The sequence below is a fragment of the Somniosus microcephalus genome, chromosome 9 (genome assembly GCF_052327205.1).
Source record: "Somniosus microcephalus isolate GS21.2 chromosome 9, FLI_Smic_1.0, whole genome shotgun sequence".
NCBI lineage: Eukaryota > Metazoa > Chordata > Chondrichthyes > Squaliformes > Somniosidae > Somniosus > Somniosus microcephalus.
This window is the reverse complement of record NC_140995.1, coordinates 81,114,122-81,135,530: the sequence shown is the minus strand read 5'-3', so window position 1 is coordinate 81,135,530 and position 21,409 is coordinate 81,114,122. Positions and strand designations below refer to the sequence as shown.

Below are 21,409 nucleotides of genomic sequence, written 5' to 3'. Positions count from 1 at the left end.
CCTGAAGCTGCCAGTGACAGTCCCTCGGAAGAGGAGGATGAGGAGGAGCAAGAGGAAGGCGGCCCATCGGGGGAACCCTCATCCGCGCCAGGGGATGGCAATGGAGGGGACACGTCTTCCCTGGAGGAGAGCCAGGGGGAAGTGTTGCAGGGGGGTGTAGCTCCTGTGCCCAGTGGCGTCCAGCCACGCGGGAAGGGTCGGGCAGCTCGGCTGCCTTCTCCCCAGAGGGGGGAAGTGTTGCAGGGGAGTGTAGCTCCTGTGCCCAGTGGCGTCCAGCCATGCGGGAAGGGTCGGGCAGCTCGGCGGCCTTCTCCCCAGAGGGGGGAAGTGTTGCAGGGGAGTGTAGCTCCTGTGCCCAGTGGCGTCCAGCCACGCGGGAAGGGTCGGGCAGCTCGGCGGCCTTCTCCCCAGAGGAGGGAAGTGTTGCAGGGGAGTGTAGTTCTGGGCCCAGTGGCGTCCAGCCACGCGGGAAGGGTCGGCCAGCTCGGCGGCCTTCTCCCCAGAGGGAGAGTCCGGCCTCCAGTCCGGAGACAGTCCTCGCCCAGGAGGTGCGCCTCCTCGATCAAATGTCCGCAGACTCGGATCGCCGGCACACCGAGTTCATGGGGGTTGTGGCACGGTTGCCTGAGGCCATCGAGTCCCTGGCTCATAGTGTGTCCGATTTCGGGGCCTCACAGGCCAGGGGTTTCGAACAACTCGGGGCAGCACAGGCCAGGGGTCTCGAACAATTCGGGGCAGCACAGGACGCGAGTCGGGCCGAATTGAGGGCAGCACAGGACGCGAGTCGGGCCGAATTCAGGGCAGCACAGGACGCGAGTTGGGACGACTTCAGGGCAGCACAGGCAGCGAGTGGCCAGTTGATCAGTGGTGCCGTGCAGTCACTGGCTGGTCTGATGCGGGCACAGACCAGGGCAGTACGGGCACTCACTGCTGCCACACTCGCTGTGTCAGGCAGGCATCGCCAGGGCACCTGCCGCGCTGCAGCAGCACAGCGGTCTGGCCTTCAGCAGATTGCTACGTTTGCTGCAGTGCCAGCCCGGCCGAGTGCCAGTGTCTCAGGCGAGCAGCGAGCGCCTGGCATCAGCCAGCTTGCCCCCATTGCTGCAGCCACCACTGCCACTCCCCCAGCGAAGCTGCCACGAGCTGCTGGAGAGACTGATGCTGCCCAGCCACAGCTGCAGCAGTCAGCAGCCGGCCCCTCGAGGGCCAGAGCTCGTCTAGGCCGACCCCCAAGGGCATCTGCCGTCACGCAATGTGCCCCTCAGGAGCCTTCCCCCAGCCTTGCAGCACCCACAGGGCCCAGGTTGAGGCAGAGCAGCAGGTCGGCCAGGGGCCGGAAAAGGCTGGACAAGGACTCTCCCTCTCGGCACACAAAGTAGAGTGTGTTGCCAAATGTTTTTTTATATGGGGGTGGTTGTGTTGTCTATGGGGGGGGGGTTGTTTTGGTAAGGCCGAGGATGAAGGCCATTTGGATGGAAAAGTTTTGTTATTCCTCCCCAGGTTGTGGGAGTGAGTCATGTGTTTGACTGTTTTTTGGGGGTGTTGTCTGTTTTTGGGTTTCATGTGGGAAGGGCCCTGAGTTTGTTCAATAAAGCTTTTTCTTTATTCAGCTTGTCCGTGTTTGATGTTTGAAGTGGTTGTTGCGTTAACCGGCTGAGGGCTTGCGGAGCGGCTGCATTCATGTCCCTTCATTGCCATAAGCCATTCCCTGACAGGGGGCCTAGAAGTGTCGTTCAATAAGCCGCCGACAGACGGCCCTTGGACCTTGTGGCTCCCTCCTGGGCTGGTACTCCTCCTCCTCCTCCTCCTCCTCCTCATGGGCCTCCTGCTTGTCCTCCTGAGGTGGTGGTCCAACGTGAGGTGGCAGTGCCTGAGTCCTGCGGATAGCCAGGTTGTGCAGCATGCAGCAAACGACGACGAACTGGGAGACTCTATCCGGCGAATACTGCAGAGATCCGCCGGAACGATCCAGGCAGCGGAACCGTTGCTTGAGGATGCCAATCGTTTGCTCTATGATGTTCCTTGTGGCTTGATGGCTTTCGTTGTATGCCTCCTCAGCAGGGGTCCTGGGCGCGCGGAGCGGGGTCATGAGCCATGTACACAAAGGATAGCCTTTGTCCCCGATAAGCCATCCTCTTGGGGGAGGCTGTGCCTGGAACATGTCAGCCACAGTAGTCTGGCGCAGGATAAATGCATCGTGGCTGCTGCCTGGAAAGCGGGCATTGACAGCTAGGATGCGCTGCCTGTTGTCACACACCAGCTGTACATTGAGGGAATGGTAGCCCTTCCGGTTGCGGTAATCCTCGGCATTGTCGATAGGTGCCCGCAAAGCCACATGCGTGCAGTCAATGGCGCCCTGCACCATGGGGAAGTCCGCGATCCTCGCAAATCCGACTGCACGCTGCTCCTGCCTCTCCAGGGTCATGGGGAAGGAGATGAATTGGTGTCTCCTTGTGAAAAGGGCATCGGTGACCTGCCGGATGCAGCGATGCACGGTGAACTGGGATATGTTAGCTATGTCCCCAGCAGCGGCTTGGAAGGAGCCGCTTGCATAAAAGTTCAGAGCCACCGTGACCTTCACTTCCACCGACAGAGATGTCCTGCACATCAGCTGTGGACGCAGATCTCTGTGAAGCAGCTGGCAGATCTCTGCAACCACCTCCCTTCTGAAGCGCAGCCTCTTAACACACTGCGCGGCAGTCATGGTGAGATAGGACACCTGCTGGCGGTATTCCCTGAGTGGGTAAGGCCTACGTTGCCGACGCCTGATGCCCCCTCTGCGTCTAGGCATGGCTGCCCCTCTCACACAGCGTCTGCGAGCCCTTCGCACATAATGCTGGAACTGAGGGTTGGCACCCCATGCAGCCCCCATAATATACTTGCAAACAATGAAATTACAATGAGGCAAATTTCCAAGCTCTGGCCAGAAGCCAAAAATACCTCTCCTATGTTGGGCCCAATCAATAAGGTCTCTTCCTTGGTCTCTGTCCAGAAATCCGTTGCACAGAAGTCATTGCAGCAAAATGGCTGGCCTTTATAGTTCAGTGTAAGTGCCCTTTAATTAGCGCTCCCCGAGGCCCGCAGGGCCTCTGCTGCGTTCCACTTCACAGTTCTTAGCACCGCCACGCCCGCATTGGGCGGGCGCGACTGAAGTTCCGGTTTGGGGCGCACAAAGGGCGTTGCACGACGAAATGACGTCATAAGCTGCGCGCGCAGCTGAGCGCGCGCAAACACTTTGCGCCGGCGCTAAATGTCTACTGAAGTTGGGCGTAGGCGCAGATCGCGCTGTGCCCGGCCGCTAAGTGCCTAGCGCTCGAAGTTTACTCCTCTTAAGGCGCTAACGGCTGGCGCACGCAACTGAATTTCTAGGCCCTTGGGTTTTATCTGGCATGTGGTAAGGACTTACTTGTATTTAAACAAATTTACATATATATAGATCACATTGAGGTCATCCCATTCAAATGATCATACACAAGAAGCTCCTCAAAAAGCCTTTGTTATTTCCCTGGACTCTCTGAAGTCAAAAGTATAAGCTTGAATATTTTGTAACTGAAAAAAATAACCAATTTTCAAAGAAATGTTAACAATTCCTCAAATGAAATGAACAGTGCCTCATAAAACAAAGCTTGTTATATGCATGCCCTATGATGTAACACTACCTTTAATGTATTGCTAATAGTTCCCTTAGTGATATAGAATTCTATAATTTGCTTATGCTAACCTTATCATATATATGATGATTGGAGGTTTGCTTAAGACAAAAGGGTAAATTCAGCACTCCCAGGGGATCTGTGCTTGAAGGAAGAGCAGGTTGGAGAATTGGGTTACAATGGCTCTATCAATGACCTGCTTTCCTCTGAATACAGCTTCCCCAATTTTTTAATAAGTTTATAAGGATAAGTATAGAGAAAAGTGGATCATAGGAACAGGATTGGCCATTCAGCCCCAATAGCCTGTTCTGCCATTCAGTGAGATCATGACTGATCTGGATCCTAACTCCATCCACCTGCCTTTGCTCCATGTCTCTTAATACCCTTGGCTAGCAAAAATCTATTGATCTCAGATTTAAAATTATTAATTGAGCTAGCATCTACCGCTTTTTGTGGGAGAGAGTTCCACACTTCTACCACCCATTGCGTGGAGAAGTGTTTCCTAACTTCTCTCCTGAATGGCCTGGCCCTGATTTTAAGATTACCACCCCTTGACCTAGATTCCCCCACCAGCAAAAACAAATTCTCTCTTTCTACTCTATCAATTGCTTTTAAAAACTTAAAAACCTCAATCAAATTACCCTTTAACCATCTGTATTCCAGGGAATGCAAGCCTAGTTTATGTAAACTCTCCTTATAACAACAACTTGCATTAATATAGCACCTTTAATGTAGCAAAATGTCCCAAGGTCCTTAACAAGTGCTTTATGAATAAAGACATTTTTGACACCAAGCCACAGAAGGAGATATCAGGACAGGTGACCAAAAGCTTGGTCAAAGAGGTAGATGTTAAGGAGCAACTTAAAGAAAAACAGTGGTAGAGAGGCGGAGAGGTTTAGAAGGGAATTCCAGAGCTTCTGGCCAAGGCGGCTGAAAGCATGGTGACCAATGGTGGAGTGATTAAAATCGGGGATGCGCAAGAGGCCATTATTGGAAGAGTGCAGAGATCTCGAAGGCTTGTAGGGCTGGGGGAGATTTCAGAGATAGGGAGAGGTGAAGCCATGGAAGGATTTGAAAACAAGGATGAGGATTTTTAAATTGAGGTGTTGTCGGATCAGGAGCCTGTGTAGGTCAGCAAGCACAGGGGTGATGGTTGAACGAGACTTGGTGCGAGTTAAGATATGGCAGCAGAGTTTTGGATGAGCACAAGTTTGTGTAGGGTGGAAGATGGGAGGCTGGCCAAGATAATAATCTAACCCTTGAAGCCCTGGTAACATTCTGGTGAATCTGCTATGCATTCCTTCCAAGGCCAATATATCCTTTCCACAACTGTAAACTGTACTCCAGATGTGGCCTAACCAGGGCTTTTTATTGCTGTAGCAAAACTTCCTCCTGATTATATTCTAGCCCTCTAGTTATAAAGGCTAACATTCCATTAGCTTTTTTGATTATTTTCTGTACCTGACTACTACATTTTAGTGACCTGTATACATGGTCCCCTCAATCTCTTTGGACCTCCACTATTCGTAGCTTGTCACCATTTAAAAAATACTCAGATCTATCCTTTATTGGTCCAAAATGGATGCCCTCATACTTACCTGTGTTGAAATCCATCTGCCACAGTTTTGTCCACTCACTCTATCAATGTCTTTTTGTAATTTTATGCTCCTGTCTACCCTACATACTATGCCACCAATTGTTTCATTCGCAAACTTGGATATATGGCTCTCTATTGTGATATCTAAGTCATTAATATATATAGCGAATAGCTGAGGCCCCAGCACAGATCCTTGTGGGACACCATTAGTCACTTCCTTCCAATTCGAGTACATACCCATTATCCTTACTCTCTGGGCTGGATTTTGCCACTGGGGAGCTTTTGGAGGCATGACTCCCACTTTTCTTGAATTCAAGACCTCATCAAACCTCTTTTGCAGAAATAAGATGGTTGTTGCATTGGAGAATGCGATGGCCATCTGTTATCTCTGCCACGGCGGTGCGAGACTCTTCGCATACCCAACAATTGAAGCCTGCAGGAAGAAACAAAGGTAAGTAAAGTTTTCCTAACACTTTGCACTTACCTCACATACTCACCTCTCCACACTTGCACCCATCACTTATCTTCATAGCGCACTTTTGCACCCCTCCACCCCCGCAGACCCACTACTCACCTCGGTGACCCTGGCAGGTTTCGGAGCTTTCGGGAAGCCCGCACTTGTGTGGGCAAAATGGGGATAATCATCTTATCTACCTGCTAACTATCTATTAACAGGCAGTTAAGTGGCTGTAATCCCTTCCCGCCTCCAAGGAGACAGGACCCAGCGCGGGACAGCTACCTGCCTCCTGGCAAGATGGCACAGAGACAGGTTGGGGGCAGGTTGGTCACCTGCCCCCAGATTCTGCCATTTTCCCGGCAGTCCCACCTCCAAACCCGCCTCCCCATGGCTGGTAAACTCCAACCCAGAATGTCTTCTACCATATAAACAATCTCCTAACCAGGTCAATAATTTGCCTTGAATTCCATGAGCTTTAATTTTAGCTTATTGAATGCCTTCGGGAAGTCCATATAAACATCCATAAACATTCCCCTGTCTACTACTTTAGTTACTTCCTCAAAAAATTCAATTTGGCTCGTTAGACATGACCTACCCTTTACAAATTCATGATGGCTCTCTCTAACCAGCACAAATTTCTCGAAGTGCTCAGTCACTCTGCCCTTTAATTATAGATTCTAATATCTTCCCCACAACATATATTAGACTAACAGGTCTATAATTTCCTGGTTTCTCTCTCTCACCTTTCTTAAATAATAGTTACATTTGCAATTTTGCAATCTAAATAAACAATTCCTGATCAAGAGAGCTTTGGAAGATTATGGCTGAAGCATTTGCAATTTCCTCACCTATTTCCTTTAAAACCCTGGGGTGGAAACATCAGGTCCCTAGGATTTGTCAGTCTTTAGTGCCATTACTTTTTCTAATACTGTTTTCTTGCTTACGTTAACTTTAACATCAGATATATTGGCCCAGATTTTGCCATTGTAATGACTGTGAAACAGTCAGCATTCGACATCATTATATTGTGAAACTAACAGCAACTTTTGGCGTCTGCACATGCGTAGTTAAATGTGGAAATCCAGAAGTTGCTGTCAGTGATTCCCCACTCCTCCACAGGTTGCACTGTTGAAGTCCTTGCAGATGGAAATCTTACAACTCACTTGAATTCACATGAATTTCCACTTTTTACGCTCTAATCTCACTGTTAAAACCCCCCAAAAAGTTAAGCATTGTTGAGTGAGGTGTAACTGGGTTCTTAATGGTGTACTAAGTCATAATTACTGCTGAACAACCTCTCTGACCCTGCAAAACTAATTTTATATTTGTGGCATCTCAAATTTCTCCCTTTTGATAAAAATTCCCATAGATTTTTTAAATAATAAAAAAAAAATTAAAGTTTGTTCATGATATTTCAGCATCTACATTCATCCCATGTGTATGTCCCAAACTTTATTTCACTCTGTAAAATGATTAAAAAGTGAAGGATAATCAGTGCTTTTTACTTCCTGGTTTGCTGTCCTTGAGAATTCTTTAATGTGATTGGCTGATTAGCCTGTTTGATGACATCACTGTTGCTGGACACTGAAGATCCCCCATGAATGGCACCAGAATAAAATTACCATCGGGAAAGGTGAATTCCACACCACAGAGATCATTAGATCTTTGTAGGCAGCTTTCTTCGAGGTCAATGGCAATCGCTGTCACTTTGCTGCTGGCCAGAAAATCCGGGCTATTATCCTCTTCTTCTACTGTGAAGACTGACACAAAATAATTATTCAACAAGTCTGCCATTTCCTTAACTTCATTTGCAATATTACCCACATTTGCTTTTAAAGGGCCTACATTACCCTTGACTACCCTTTTTCTTCCAATATAATTGTAAAAACGTTTTCTGTTATTCTTGATATACTTCGCAAGTTTCTATCCAAACATAACTGGGGTAGATTGTCAACTTGTATTCAATTTAACCCCTTTAGTAACCTGGGCATTTAATCACTGGACATTTTTATATCAAAAGTGCGATTGGATCAGTTTTATTCTGCTTTGTCCAGTTATTTAAAGCAATGGGGTAATTTTGACTTTGGGTGATGGTCAATTGAAATGAAAATCGTGAGAGATGTAAAACAGGTGGCTGATCCGATATCACCCATTTTACACTATCACCCAAAGTCAAATTACCCCAGTAAGTTTTAGACAGATGTTACAAAATGGAAACAGTTTATGACTTCCATATTTCTGATTTCTTGGTTGAATGGTTTTAACTTTATTGTCTCTGCCCTTTTTACAGAAAGACTCATACATGATTGCTGCTGGTGTTGTAGGAGGCATTTACATTTTTTGTACAATTGTTCTGTTCTTTGGTGTGAAGGAGAGAGATGGTGAGTAACTCCACCACTGGTGGTAAGTGAGACCTGTGGAATGCATTGCCATGCCAAAAAGTCTTTGAAGCACACAAGTAATTTAGTTGTTTTCAAACGACTCTTTTTTAATGTGCATTATTGCCTCAAAAGGGAGTTTATCTGGCAGGCTCGGTTCCTTAAGCAGCCCGGAACAAACTGCTCTGAAACTGCTGCTGCTGTCCCATTACTTGGTCAAGGGCAAAGCATGATCAGTAGTTATATACATTCCACAATGCAGCATTAGAAATTTACAGAATAATCTTGCATGGCAAGGTAAGTATGGTAGCATGAAAAACCTGAAATTCAGAGCTTCAGTGATTCACATCATTTCCTAAACTACATTTCGAGTTATGTTGAAGCCATTTCTTCCCATTTATTTCAATAACTGTGATTGGATAGTGGAAATAAAGAGTGACTTTGCAATGGATACAAATAGAAGATGCTGGAATTGCACAGCAGTGTGCTGACAAAGGACCTACATCTGAAATGCTAATTTGTCATTCCTCTTTACAGATGTTTATATTTCATTCTCTGTTTTATTTCACATTCCCAACAGTTTCTTTTCTTTTTATTTGTCACTGCAATAGTGTACATGTGGGAATAGCAGTAACTGAAAGATACTGAGCATCAAATGTGGATGTCTTGAACACAGCCTCAGGATTCTGAAGAACTAATAAGCTGCTCAAGCTTTCCTCGTGTGGTTTCTAGTGTTATCGGAACTCTTTGAGTATGTTATAGCTGCAATAACAGTTCATTTACAATAATGGACAGAAATTACAGGGGGGACGGGGGTGGAGCATGTGTGTGGACTTTGATGTGTGGTCCTGGCAGACACCCTGTACTGGGAGTGCAAATTCATAAAATTACCCCAAGACTGCTGTTAGCTTAATAACTTTCTAGTTCACCAAGTAAAGTAATATTGCCTGATTTAGTCCTGAGGAATGAAATGAGGCAAATAACTAATGTAAGTTTAGGAGAAAAATTGGGAAATAGCCACCACAGGATTTAATGTAAAAATAGAAAAGGATAAGCAAGAGTCAAACCTAAGACTGCTTCACTGGTAGAAGGCAAAGATCTGAGAAGGGGTCTGGCCCAAATTAACTGGGCAGAAATGGTAACAAACTGGACAATGGATCAGCAGTAGGGTATCTTCAAATATGAATTGGATAGAGTACAGTATAGATATTCCTATAAGGTAAAAAGGATGTGCATCAAAGGATAAGGCTCAATGGATTAATAGATTGAATTGAAATTTAAATATGTTATTTTGCCTCAGCTCTAGCACTCTGGCCCTTGGCTCAGAAGTTTATGGGTTCAAACTCCACTTCAGGTCTTGAACACTTAATCTAGGCTGATGCTTCAGTACAGAACTGAGGAAGTGCTGTATTATCACAAGTGAATCTTGCAGACGAGTTGTTAAACTGAGGCCTGGTAATGTAGATGTAAAATGTCGCATGGCACTATTTGATAGGGAATCTTCCTGGTGTTCCGGCCAACATTCTTCCCTCCAGCAACACCACTAAAAAAAAGATTAATTGATCATTCATCTCATTGCTGTTTCTGGGACTCTGCTGTGCATATTTGCTGCTGTGTTTGCCTAAAAAACAATAGTGTCTACACATCAAAAAGTAATTCATTGATTGTAAGGTACCTTGGGATGCTTTATAAATGCAAGTTCTTTTTTTTAAAGGGAGGCATAAGATAAAACTAGGGTTAATAATACCACAAGGAATATAGAAAGTGTATATGGCTCACTAATGGAATCTGGAGGGGTTAGACCTGTCACTGACACCTGGTTACCTGGTAGGAGAATAAGCTGCTCAAGCTTTACTCTAGTGGTTTCTATTGTTACCAGAACTCTTTGAGTATGTTATAGCTGCAATAACAGTTCATTTACAATAGTGGGGACTGGGATTCTTTCCCAAATAACTCTTTAGGCCAGACCTCTAATAGGTAAAGTATATGGACAAGTAGTGGGAAGCCTACCCTATGATATACACTGGCAACTGAACACTTATAGCTGCTTTAACTTCAGCAGTACCCCTTGGACTCCCAGAGCCTCAGCTTTGCCAGCCTGCACTAAAGCTCTCCAGATTTAGGTAAGTAGGATATGTCCATACAGGGAGACGATGTGCGCTCCATATTGGGCAAACAAATTGGTGTGGATTTCTCCGTGGCTTGGAGATCTTGAAACATGGACATTCTTGTGTGTCAGGCACTCAGCTGACCAAGACAAATGCATACAGCATCATGTGACTGTTACAGGGGAAAGCACAGCAGTGCATCACAATAAATGTATTGCACAGAGGAAAGGAAACATTAGACTGGGTGTATAACAGACTGCCAATACGTTACCACCCATTTTCATCCCCATTTACTCCAGGATCAAGTTTAGGACACTGGGCAAAGGTTAATGCCCATTTAATTAAGACCAGTTAGCCTAACATCTGTCGTTGGGAAAATGCTGGAGTCCTTCATTAAGGAAGCAGTCGCAGGGCATTTGGAAAATCATAATGCAGTCAAGCAGAGCCAGCATGGTTTTATGAAAGGGAAATCAAATTTGCTGGAGTTCTTTGAGGATGTGACAAGCAGGGTGGATAAGGGGGCATAGTTTCAGAATAAAGGGTCACTCTCTTAGAACTAAGATGAGGAGGAATTTCTTCTCTCAGAGGGTCGTAAATCTGTGGAATTCTCTGCCCCAGAGAGCCGTGGAGGCTGGGTCATTAAATACATTTAAAGTGGAGATAGACAGATTTTTGCAAGATAAGGGAGTGAAGGGTTATGGGGAGCGGGCTGGGAAGTGGCTTTGGGCCCAAGATCAGCCATGATCTTATTGAATGGCGGAGCAGGCTCGAGGGGCCAAGTGGCCTATTCCTGCTCCTATTTCTTATGTTCTTATGTTCTTAATTAATGGCAGGTCAGAATATTACTACCCTTAATGAACAATTAGCATGTGTCCTAACTGTAATGCACATGAATTATTCCATAGTATCCTAGTTTACATCCAGATGGGACAGATATTGGGCCAGAAATTCCAGAACGGGGCTTGCAGCGCGTGCAAGCCCCGTATTTGCACTTACCCCGCGCTCCTGCCGATCAGCTTCTGGGACGCCTGAACTTGGAGAAATAGAAAGCACATTCCCGGGCAGCGTATGACGTCACGCCGCCCAGGAGTGCAGCCAGCGCGGACCCAGGAGCGTGCAGTGTAAATGAGACACGCCCCTTGAGGTCTCAGTTTCACTGGACACGCCCCCAATGTTTCTGTCAAGCTGCTTTGATTTTTTACATGCAAAGCAGCAGTTTAAATAGGTTTTTGGAAGTTTTTTGAAGATTTTGGTAACTTTTATAAACTTTTTAAAATGTTTACATTATTTTGAGTAATCTGAAGTAGTTTTAAAGAGAATTAAAGCAATGTAAAGACTTTTAAAAGCCCTAAAAGAATTTTTTTAATTCCATTTTTTTTATTTAGCAATGTCGTCATCATACGTGTCTTCACACTGTTCCCTTTGGGGAACTGTATGAAGTGGTGGAAGGATTTATGGCCGTGATTAACGCTCATTCCGTGACCGTAACCATCTTTGAACCAGCCATTAGGGCGGTTAGTCCTATGGCGGGAGGGTTTTACGGGCTCCCACAAGCTATACAAGGAGGGGGGGCCACCCACACCCACGGACGCAAATATCCCACTGGATGTCAACCCAGAATTTAGAGCCGGAGCTCCGACTCCACTTGCCGGGACTGTCTGGAGCGGGGTTCGAAACCCTACCCTGATCTGGCCCAGCGGCGGGGATCCTACCGCTATGACAAAGGCCCAATCCGATTAGCAACATGAAATGGCAGCATAGGGCTCCAGTCACGGGGAGGGAAAAGGCGCAGGAAACGTATGGGTGTCACCTTTTGTGCGGAGTGGGCCTTTTGCGTAGCAGTAAGCATCCCCGCCGCTGGGCCAGAAGGAGTAGGGTTTTGAACCCCACTCCAGACAGTCCCGGCAAGTGGAGTCGGAGCTCCAACTTTAAATTCTGGGTGGACATCCAGCGGGATACTTGCGTCCGTGGGTGTTGGTGGCACCCCCCCCCTCAGATGGGTTGTGGGAGCCCGTAAAACCCTCCCGCCATAGGACTAACCACCCTAATGGCTGGTTCAAAGATGGTTACGGTCACGGAATGAGCGTTAATCACGGCCATAAATCCTTCCACCACTTCATACAGTTCCCCAAAGGGAACAGTGTGAGGATACGTCCGATGATGACCTCTTGCGCAATGGACCTCCTTGGACCCTCAGTCGCAGATGCGAGGGGGCAAGTCGTGCAAGTGTTAAATTTTTTATTTTATTGACATGTAAAATGTTGGCCCAATAATTCCCTTCCAAATGCGCTAGTACGGTCGGGGTACTTACGCATCTGGCCGGATGAAATGCCGGTTTTCAGCATGCACAGTGCATGTGGGGAAAACCGGCATTTCCTGTCCTCTGAACGAAGGGGTTCAGAGGCAGAACGCGTACGACTGCACATGCAGCGCGTGCGCAGTATAATTCGCCGCTTTCATTAATGCTTTCAGTGAGGTCCAGTCATTACAACTTACACATGAAAAAAGCATGGGTACAGTTGCTAAAGAGGCTGCGGAGGAAGATATTTCTTATCGTGGAGCTTCTGAAAGTATGTATGTCTGTATATATTCCTTTGCGTGTTATGTATATATTCCTTTACTTATGTGTATGAATGTATTATTTAATTATGACTTTCAGAGAAAGTAACTTATTGGAAAATCATAATTAAAAACATACATTCATAGTAAAGGAATATAAAACATACATACATATACGTAAAGGAATATATGTGGACATACATACATAACTCATTCTCACATTCCATTCACACAGCCACAATTGCTCCTTCTACCTACCGTTCTGAAAACCCTTAAAAGAAAAAAAAAAAAAATTTTAACTTTAAAACTTACTTAAAATTTCTTAAAATAACTTCCCTCCCTTTCCCAAACAAAAATATTGCATTTCAAAAGCTCCACGATAAAATATATCTTCCTCCGCAGCCAATGAACCACTTTACACTTGCTTTTTTTCAGTGTAACTTCTAAGGACTTAACCTCACGGATTTCATGAATGAAATCCACGAAGTTCACTGCGCAAGCGCTGCCTGTGCAGTCGCACGCGCTCGAGGTCTGGAAATGCCGGCGTTCCCCGCATGCGCTGTTCATGCTGAACGCCGGCATTTCCAACGGCCAGAAGCGTGAGTAAGCCGACCGTACTCACGCTTCTGGCCTGGAATTTCTGGCCCATTCTTCTCTCTCGCTCTGATCACTTCAGATAACCCTTGATTATTTAAAGCTGCATAACCAATGCATCATTTTGTAGAACATATGTAACTGATAGCTCCATTTTGCTCCATTGATGCGACTCTGATTCCCTCTTATTATCCCAATGAAAGAGAGAAAAGCTGATGAGTGACATTGTTCAGAAGTAGAACTTGAAGATATGAATTCATATATTATTACAGAGAGATACACTAAAAAACTTAAAATAAAAAAGGGCTTGGGATAAAACTCAAATGTGTGAGTGAAAAAAGAATTGAGTGGTGCAGGTTACTTTTAAAGAAGACAAAATAAAATAGGAATGTGATTAAAATTTCAGCAAGAGAGGTTAAAAAATAAAGGAGGTCATTTTAACCTACCTCGTTCGACGGGTAAAACGGACCTCACATGTAAAACAGGCCTCACGTGTAAAACAGGCCTTACGTGTAAAACAGGCCTCACGTGTAAAACAGGCCTTGCATGTAAAACAGGCCTCACGTGTAAAACGGACCTCACATGTAAAACAGGCCTCACGTGTAAAACAGGCCTCACGTGTAAAACAGGCCTTATGTGTAAAACAGGCCTCACGTGTAAAACAGGCCTTATGTGTAAAACAGGCCTCACATGTAAAACAGGCCTCACGTGTAAAACGGACCTCACGTGTAAAACGGACCTCACGTGTAAAACAGGCCTCACATGTAAAACGGACCTCACGTGTAAAACGGACCTCACATGTAAAACGGACCTCACGTGTAAAACAGGCAGCCGATCTGATCCCGCCAGTTTCCCGCTGGGTGAGTCAGGTTAAAATGACCCCCAAGGACTTACATTTATACAGCATTTCTTTATGTTTATCAAAAATGTCTCAAATCACATTCCTTACATGAACCACTTTGAAGACCTAAAGCGACCTTAACAGATACAAATACAGAGATACAGAGAGTGGACATGAAAAAAATATGCATTTGCTTTTTAAAATGTATATTTATTTATTTTAATAACCTCAGCTTCATAAACCCTTCCAACCCAATTTGAAATCTGATCAACTAACTCAGTGCTATCTTTTGATGAGGATTTTTTTATTTATTACTATTACATGGCTTGTTTAATGAAATGTAAAGGGTAAGTAGTTTGATGTTCCATTTTCTTGGTTAGACCCCTACACTGTGAAGTCAGAAAAACCAATTCCTTTCCTAAAAGGAATGAAACTTGTGATGAGACATGGCCCCTACGTGAAGCTGACTACAACTTTTCTCTTCACATCCTTGGCCCTTCAGGTAATCCTGAATGTTTAAATCTGCATCACACAGATCCACTGCATTGAAAATGTAAGGAGAGCCTGAATTTCACATCTTATAATAGATGGCTTGGGAGAAAAAAAATCACCTTAGTATCCATTGAAAATTGTAGACAGAAAGCATTAAAGACGTATTATTTTTTTCACCAGTTCTGGTAATTGCTTCTGAGTAGTAGTGTCAATATTGAAATTAAAGACCTGTAAACATTATTGTGGGGTTGTAACATATTTGCCGGGAAAAAATCTAAATATTGCATTTTTGCACAAACATTATAGTTTGCTTTCTCCATTTACACAAGATCCAATTATTACCACAGATGAATTGTATGGGGATTCTATGTAATTTGGATTTGAAAGAGAATCCTATGTTTTGTATTTTTTAATTTTTGTCCATAATATAATGTCTGCAGGATATGCTTAAACATTGTGTATTGATGACAGACTGGAGGTAGGTTGGATAACTGAAAGATAGGCGTGTAAGGAGTCTGTTAGTCATTCAGCTTATACCACGTTTGCCAAGACAATACAAAAAAATCCAATGTTGCTCTTGAGTGACATAATGAAAAGATAATGGGCCGGATTTTGCAGTAAAAATAACGGCGAAGCTAACAGCGCACACTGTTATTAAGGAGTAAATCAGACAGCAACTTCCAGCAAGTGCACGTGCCCAATTAAACACAGAAATCAGGAAGCTGCTGCCTGAGTTGTCCTGCTCCCTCAGAAGCTGCGATATAACAGTATCTCACTGAGAGACTCGGTATTGAAATACATGGAACATGTAAAGTTGTTGTACTTATGTGATAGATACCCACTAAACTCGCCAGAAAATGTTAGAGCTTGCCCATTCAAGTGTAAGTGGATTTTTAAAGGCATGATAAGTCAGAATTACTTCAAAACAACCCCCCTGGCAGTGAAAATTAACTTTTACAAGTGTGGAATCTAATTTTTCAGATTTTAATTATTGTTGGAGATTTAAAAAAAATATAAAAATGTAAATAATTTTTTTAAACTTTCTTTCTGTCTCGTTTATCTCTCTCACTTAATCCTTATCTTTCTTTCCCTCTCTTTATTTTGCTTTCTGTACATGATTTGTCATTGAATTATCTATTCTAACTTACACTTCCTGGTTCAGACTCTGCAAGTCTCATTAACCATTGTTCAATCTGATTGGTTAAGGAGATACAAAGTTGTTTGCCCTGTTCACACAGGTCCCAGATCCCCTATAGAGGGCGCTGTGTCAAAATTCATTTCTTATCACTGCAAGTTCCAGTGCAAAAGCCCACAGAAAATCTGTGGACAAATGTAAGTGTAGTGAACGGCTCGCGCCATTCGTTCGCCACTGACTGCAAAATCCGGGCCCATATTTTAATTCCTCATTTTAAAGTTTTCACTTTAAATACACAAATGTTAGTGTTTTGAAGCCTCATTGTAAAAGCAATAACTTGTGAAAAGTATGAACCTCTGTGTATGATCCTTTACATTATTTATTATAATAGATTTATTTTCTCACACCCAGCTTGTAGAGGGGAATTTTGCTCTCTTTTGCACCTATGCTGTAGACCTTCGACACCATTTTCAAAACATCGTGCTTACGATTCTGGTATGTTTATTTTTAACATCTTGTTTTTTTGTTTCAGTGCACGCACATAGATCAGATCACAGATCACAGAAACCCCACAGTGCAGATAGAGGCCATTTCGGCCCATCGAGCCTGCACCAACACATATCCCACCCGATCCCCGTAAACCCCTACACCAACACATATCCCACCCTATCCCTGTAACCCCACGTATTTAATCCCCCTAACACTAAGGGTCAATTTATCATAGCCAATCAACCTAACCCGCACATCTTTGGACTGTGGGAGGAAACCGGAGCACCTGGAGGAAACCCACGCAAACACGGGGAGAATGTGCAAACTCCGCACAGACAGTCACCCGAGGCCGGATTCGAACCCGGGTCCCTGGCGCTGTGAGGCAACAGTGCTAACCACTATGCCACCGTGCTGCCCATACACTTAGAGCTTTCACATATTTGAAGAAGATGGTGTTTCTTGAGGTAGCAATACAATAAAAAATGAACACAGATCCTGAAATATTTTAGCAGCTAGGTGCTGGGCCTTTAAATGGCTGCTGGCACTAAAAACCTGGCAGCTCTGATTGTCTCCTCAGTAGCGTGGTGCAAATGATCATTGTTTTTGATAACTAGTAGATCTTGATAACTGTGCTACTTATGCCAAGTCAAAGCATTCTGTATAACAACACAGGTGTTTATACAATATAGGCAATAACATCAGGGCTATTGATTTATAATGACTGAATAAGGGCTCACTTAGATTTTCCCTAGTGAATTGGCAGATTGAATTTCACAACTCTATCCATTATTCTGTGTAAACTGGAGTTGAGTAGGCTTATATATTCCTTTATCAGTATGTGTTTAATTTTTATCCCATACCATTTTTAAAGTGGAGAATGCACAGCAGGGTGGTTTCCACGATGCAACAATTGGAGGTAGATAACTGAAATTTAGCAGCATTAGGGTTTGTCTGTAGTTGGAGTCAGTCATTGGCTTTGTTTGCACTGGGGGATGATCCAAGGAAAAGGCAGAACGGGGATCCTAGAGTTTGACGCTACTGTAGTGGCAATCCTGGAGTTGTAGTGAGGATCGTGTTTGTATGTATAGGTGATTCAGGGACAATTGTTGAATGTAAACTGAGCAAATTAAGTTCCCAGTTTTAAAAATACCTTGAATATTTATGATTCCAATTTTAATGAAGTTCTGAAGATTCTTGATTGAGTTGTTAATTACTAACCCAATTGATACTTTCTGCAAACCCCTATTTTTTTAAAAATTGTAAATTTTACTGGAGTGTTTTATCCATAATTATCAAATAACAGTCAATTACTGAATGATTCAAGATGGATCAAATTATCATTTTGGTTCCTATTGCAGGTATCTGCTGTGGTGACTATTCCATTCTGGCAGTGGTTTCTGCAGAGATTTGGAAAGAAAGCTGCTGTTTACTGTGGTATTACTGTATGTATTAAAACCGTTATCTTTCAGTTTTGTACTTTGAAATATTTTATAGATTTCCTTTATTGGTACGTATTGCAACTCCTCAATGAAAGTCAGTGAAAAGACATTGGAGTGGATTTCCTTCCACCATCCGCCCTAAATTGGGCAGGACAGCAAGAAAAATGGTGGGAAAATTGGACGGGAAGGCCTATGGCCACATCTCTTCCACCACCCCAACCAGTAAGGTCACCGGCCATTTCCTCCTTTCTCCTGCCACATGTAAATACCGTTGGAGAGGAGGGGGCCTGGCACGTCACCCCATTCCCTGCCTGCTGCTGCTAGTCCCGCCGAGAAGATTATCAATGGTACCTGGTGCAGTGGCGAATGGCCCACTGATGCCTCATTTAGAGGGAGCGAGTCCAGTCGTGGGCACTGCTCTCTCCCCTCAAACAAAATTTCCTCCTCAAATTTCTGGGCTCTTCCGCCCCCTTTAAATGGCCTCTTCCTCTCCAGGTGCTGCAGTGGTGACTTCAATGGAAATGAAAATTGGGAGAGATGTATAACGGGTGGCTGGATCGATATCGGCCATTTTACATTATCGCCCCAAGTCAAAATTGCCCCCATTGTTTTTGTAGCAGCACCAAAAAAACTATTATAGTTCGTACTCCTTCACATTTTCTGTCATAAAGAAAATCAACAACACCCATAAAATGATAGGGTTCCCGATAATGAAATCACAAGTCAGATGTGTCATTTGCAGGGGAGCAGTACGTCTTTTGTTTTTAGCTCGGTCTCATGCTGATATATGGGTACTGTTAGCCCTCTGGTTACTTACCTAAGTGATGCTATACAGTGAGCATCAACAGGCAACGTGTGTATGTGTGGGGGAAGGGACAGTGGTGTCCCAGTAAGCATGACCCTGTGCTCGTCCAACATTGCAGCAGAGGTCATCAGCAGCAGTATCCCTGGCTGATACTTTTCCCTCTATGACCCAGCTGCTCAGGAAGGTTGTAACACTCAGCTCAGCCCAGCTGAGATCAAATACTTCAGTGTAGACCAAGGATTGAATCTGCGACTTTCATATTCTGTTTTGTAGTTTTGTTCAGTTAAACCGTTAGGAGCTGGAATACCGGTGCGGAGGGCACTGCCCGTGGGGCTGGAATTTGGTGCGGAACCTGCATCTGCTGGGTTTCTGCTCCATGTAAGATCGGGCTCATAATCCGGTTGGGGAGGGTGGATGAGTCTTCCACTGATGAATCAGGGCTCCTGAAAATTCAGAGCCATAGCGTTCACAAGTAGAAGTGTTCACTATTCATTTATGTAAAGTTTTCATGAAGTTAGATGACAATGCACTATGATTGCATCTCTTTTAGCCCTGTTTTCATGTGCCGTGCAATGAAAGTTATGGATACACAGGAAATAGTACTTTTCTAAATGATGCAGAGAAACTGCAATGTGGACCTTCTTTGTATTAAAAAATGGAAGTTGGGCCCTAAGTGCAGATAGTGCAGGTGGGACAATAGTGCAGCTATTTTTTGATTTTGTTGTACTCTTTTATGTTTATAGTGGATTATTCCATTTTTAATCATGATGGTTTCCATTCCAAACAATCTAATTGTATCCTATGTGGTGGCAGTCTCTTCTGGTCTGAGTGTGGCTTCATATTTCCTGTTGCTATGGTAAGTGGCTTGGATTTATTTACTTGTTTTGGGATGTACATCCTATCTCCTCACATGTAACACACCCACTGATCCAACATATCTTCCTGTAACACACACATTTTATGGCTGTCTTAGTAATAAATTTCTATGCAGAACTTGATTTTTCACAGGATGGCCTCTGATAACTTATTTTTTCTACATCTCTCAAGCACAGCATTGGCGAGAAAGTTTACTGTAATAAGTTTTGCAGCTCATATCCAACATATAATAATTTATTTTCATTTGTTTGCAAATAAACTTTTAATTACCTCGGCCACAAATTTCTGAATTTCCAATTGGGGCAGATGTAGAATCCCAGTGGATTCTGCTCCATGTTTCCTTCCCATCATTTTCTGGGAGTTCAGGGCAGGGTTTACTCCTGACCCCACATCAAAGGGGTGTGTCTGGGGGAGTTCCTGGGCTGCTGCAGGAATTCCACCCTTTAGACCCTCTATAGACCTCAGTGGTACTCATGCCACCTGAAAGCTGGTGTGAGTACCACTGATGTCTGCAAAAAGACCCCAAACCTTTACTAGGGAATGGTAATATATTCCAGAGGGGATCGATTACCTTCTCAAAAAGAAGCCCACGTGACCCACTGAAAGCAGGGAAACAGAAAAGGACAATCTCTCCACCGTCGAAGTGGCATGGTGCTGGTCTCACAATGGTTCAAAGCAAATGCCGTTGATACGACCACTGCAGCCATGCAAATGACCCCATTTGGATTTGGGAGGGTCTTTCCGCCTTGGGCTAAAGCAGATGGGGGTTGAGCTCTCCCATGTTTATGGAAATTTGGGGCCCTTTATTTTTTCAGGGTGTTGATTTAATTTTAAAATTTTGTTTATCCATCTCCTCCTTACTTTCATGGGGCCAGTAACGTGGTCCCAATGGAACAGGTGCTATGCGCACTTGTGCACAAGTCAGCTGAATTGAATATTTTTCTGGCACTGCTGGTGTTTTGCACATGGACACACTGTCAATCCTGGGTAGAGTTTTGGGTGCCAGCCAATGAAAGACTGCTAGCTGCCCATGGACCGTTAGCATGTTTTCCGGGCAGAGAGAGCTGTTGGTGGGGAAGAGGGAAAGGGAGAAATTGGGGGAAAAGGGTCAGCTAGAGAATTAAATTTTTTTTTTACAGGATCCCTCCTTCAGTGCCTATTCCAAAATGGCGCCATATGACTGGAGTGCTGCGCAAATGCTTCAGTTGCATTATGGGGAAGCCCCCCTAATTTTAATTTTTCTTATGTCTTAAGGAGTCTTGCACAGGTTTCCAGCACCATTGGTGCAGGCTGTTCACACTGGGCTACTCTGAGACCATCAGAAAGATTGAAGACTTTAATCCTCCTTGCCCAATAATAGACCAATAACCAGACCAATAGTGTTACAGTTCTGGCTACATTCCAGTACTCTTTATTTCTGCTTACTACAAAAGTCAGCTTCCATAGGCAAGCCTAAGCTTTCTATGAATCACTACTTGGAATCGTAGAATCAAAGAATCTTACAGCCATTCGGCCCATTAAGCCTGTGCCAGCTTTTGAAAGCGCTGTCCAATTTAGTCCCAGCTTTTTCCCCATAACCCTGCAAGTGAGTTCTCGTCAAGTATGGGCGCGATCGTGCCAGCCCTGGGGAGGCGGCTTTGGAGGCGGGACTGCAGGGAAAATGGCAGAATCTGGGGGCGGGTGCCCATCCCGCCCCCCCAACCCGCCTCCGTGCCATCTTGCCAGGAGGCAGGTAGTTAACAGGCAGATAAGAGAATTATCCCCATTTTACCCACACAAGTGTGGGCTTCCCGAAGGCTGCAAACCCCGCCAGGGTCACCGAGGCCAGCAGTGGGTCTGCGGGGGTCGGAGGGGTGCAAAAGTGCACTGTGAAGGTAAGTGATGGGTGCAAGTGTGGAGAGGTAAGCATGTGAGGTGAGTGGAAAGTGATAGAAAATATTTACTTACCTTTGTTTCTTCCTGCAGGCTTCAAACGTTGGGGATGTGGAG

General features: G+C 44.6%; 1 protein-coding gene across 1 annotated transcript in view; it reads left to right on the top strand.

Annotated features, from left to right (window-relative positions):
- Positions 1–21,409, top strand: part of LOC147112504 (sodium-dependent lysophosphatidylcholine symporter 1-like) — a 95,909-nt gene that overhangs the window by 54,663 nt on the left and 19,837 nt on the right. Inside the window, exons 2-6 of the mRNA XM_085996811.1 lie at positions 7,995–8,085; positions 14,565–14,686; positions 16,223–16,306; positions 17,659–17,742; positions 19,288–19,400. Coding sequence (XP_085852937.1) covers positions 7,995–8,085; positions 14,565–14,686; positions 16,223–16,306; positions 17,659–17,742; positions 19,288–19,400 — 494 coding nt within the window. The remainder of the gene's footprint in view (positions 1–7,994; positions 8,086–14,564; positions 14,687–16,222; positions 16,307–17,658; positions 17,743–19,287; positions 19,401–21,409) is intronic.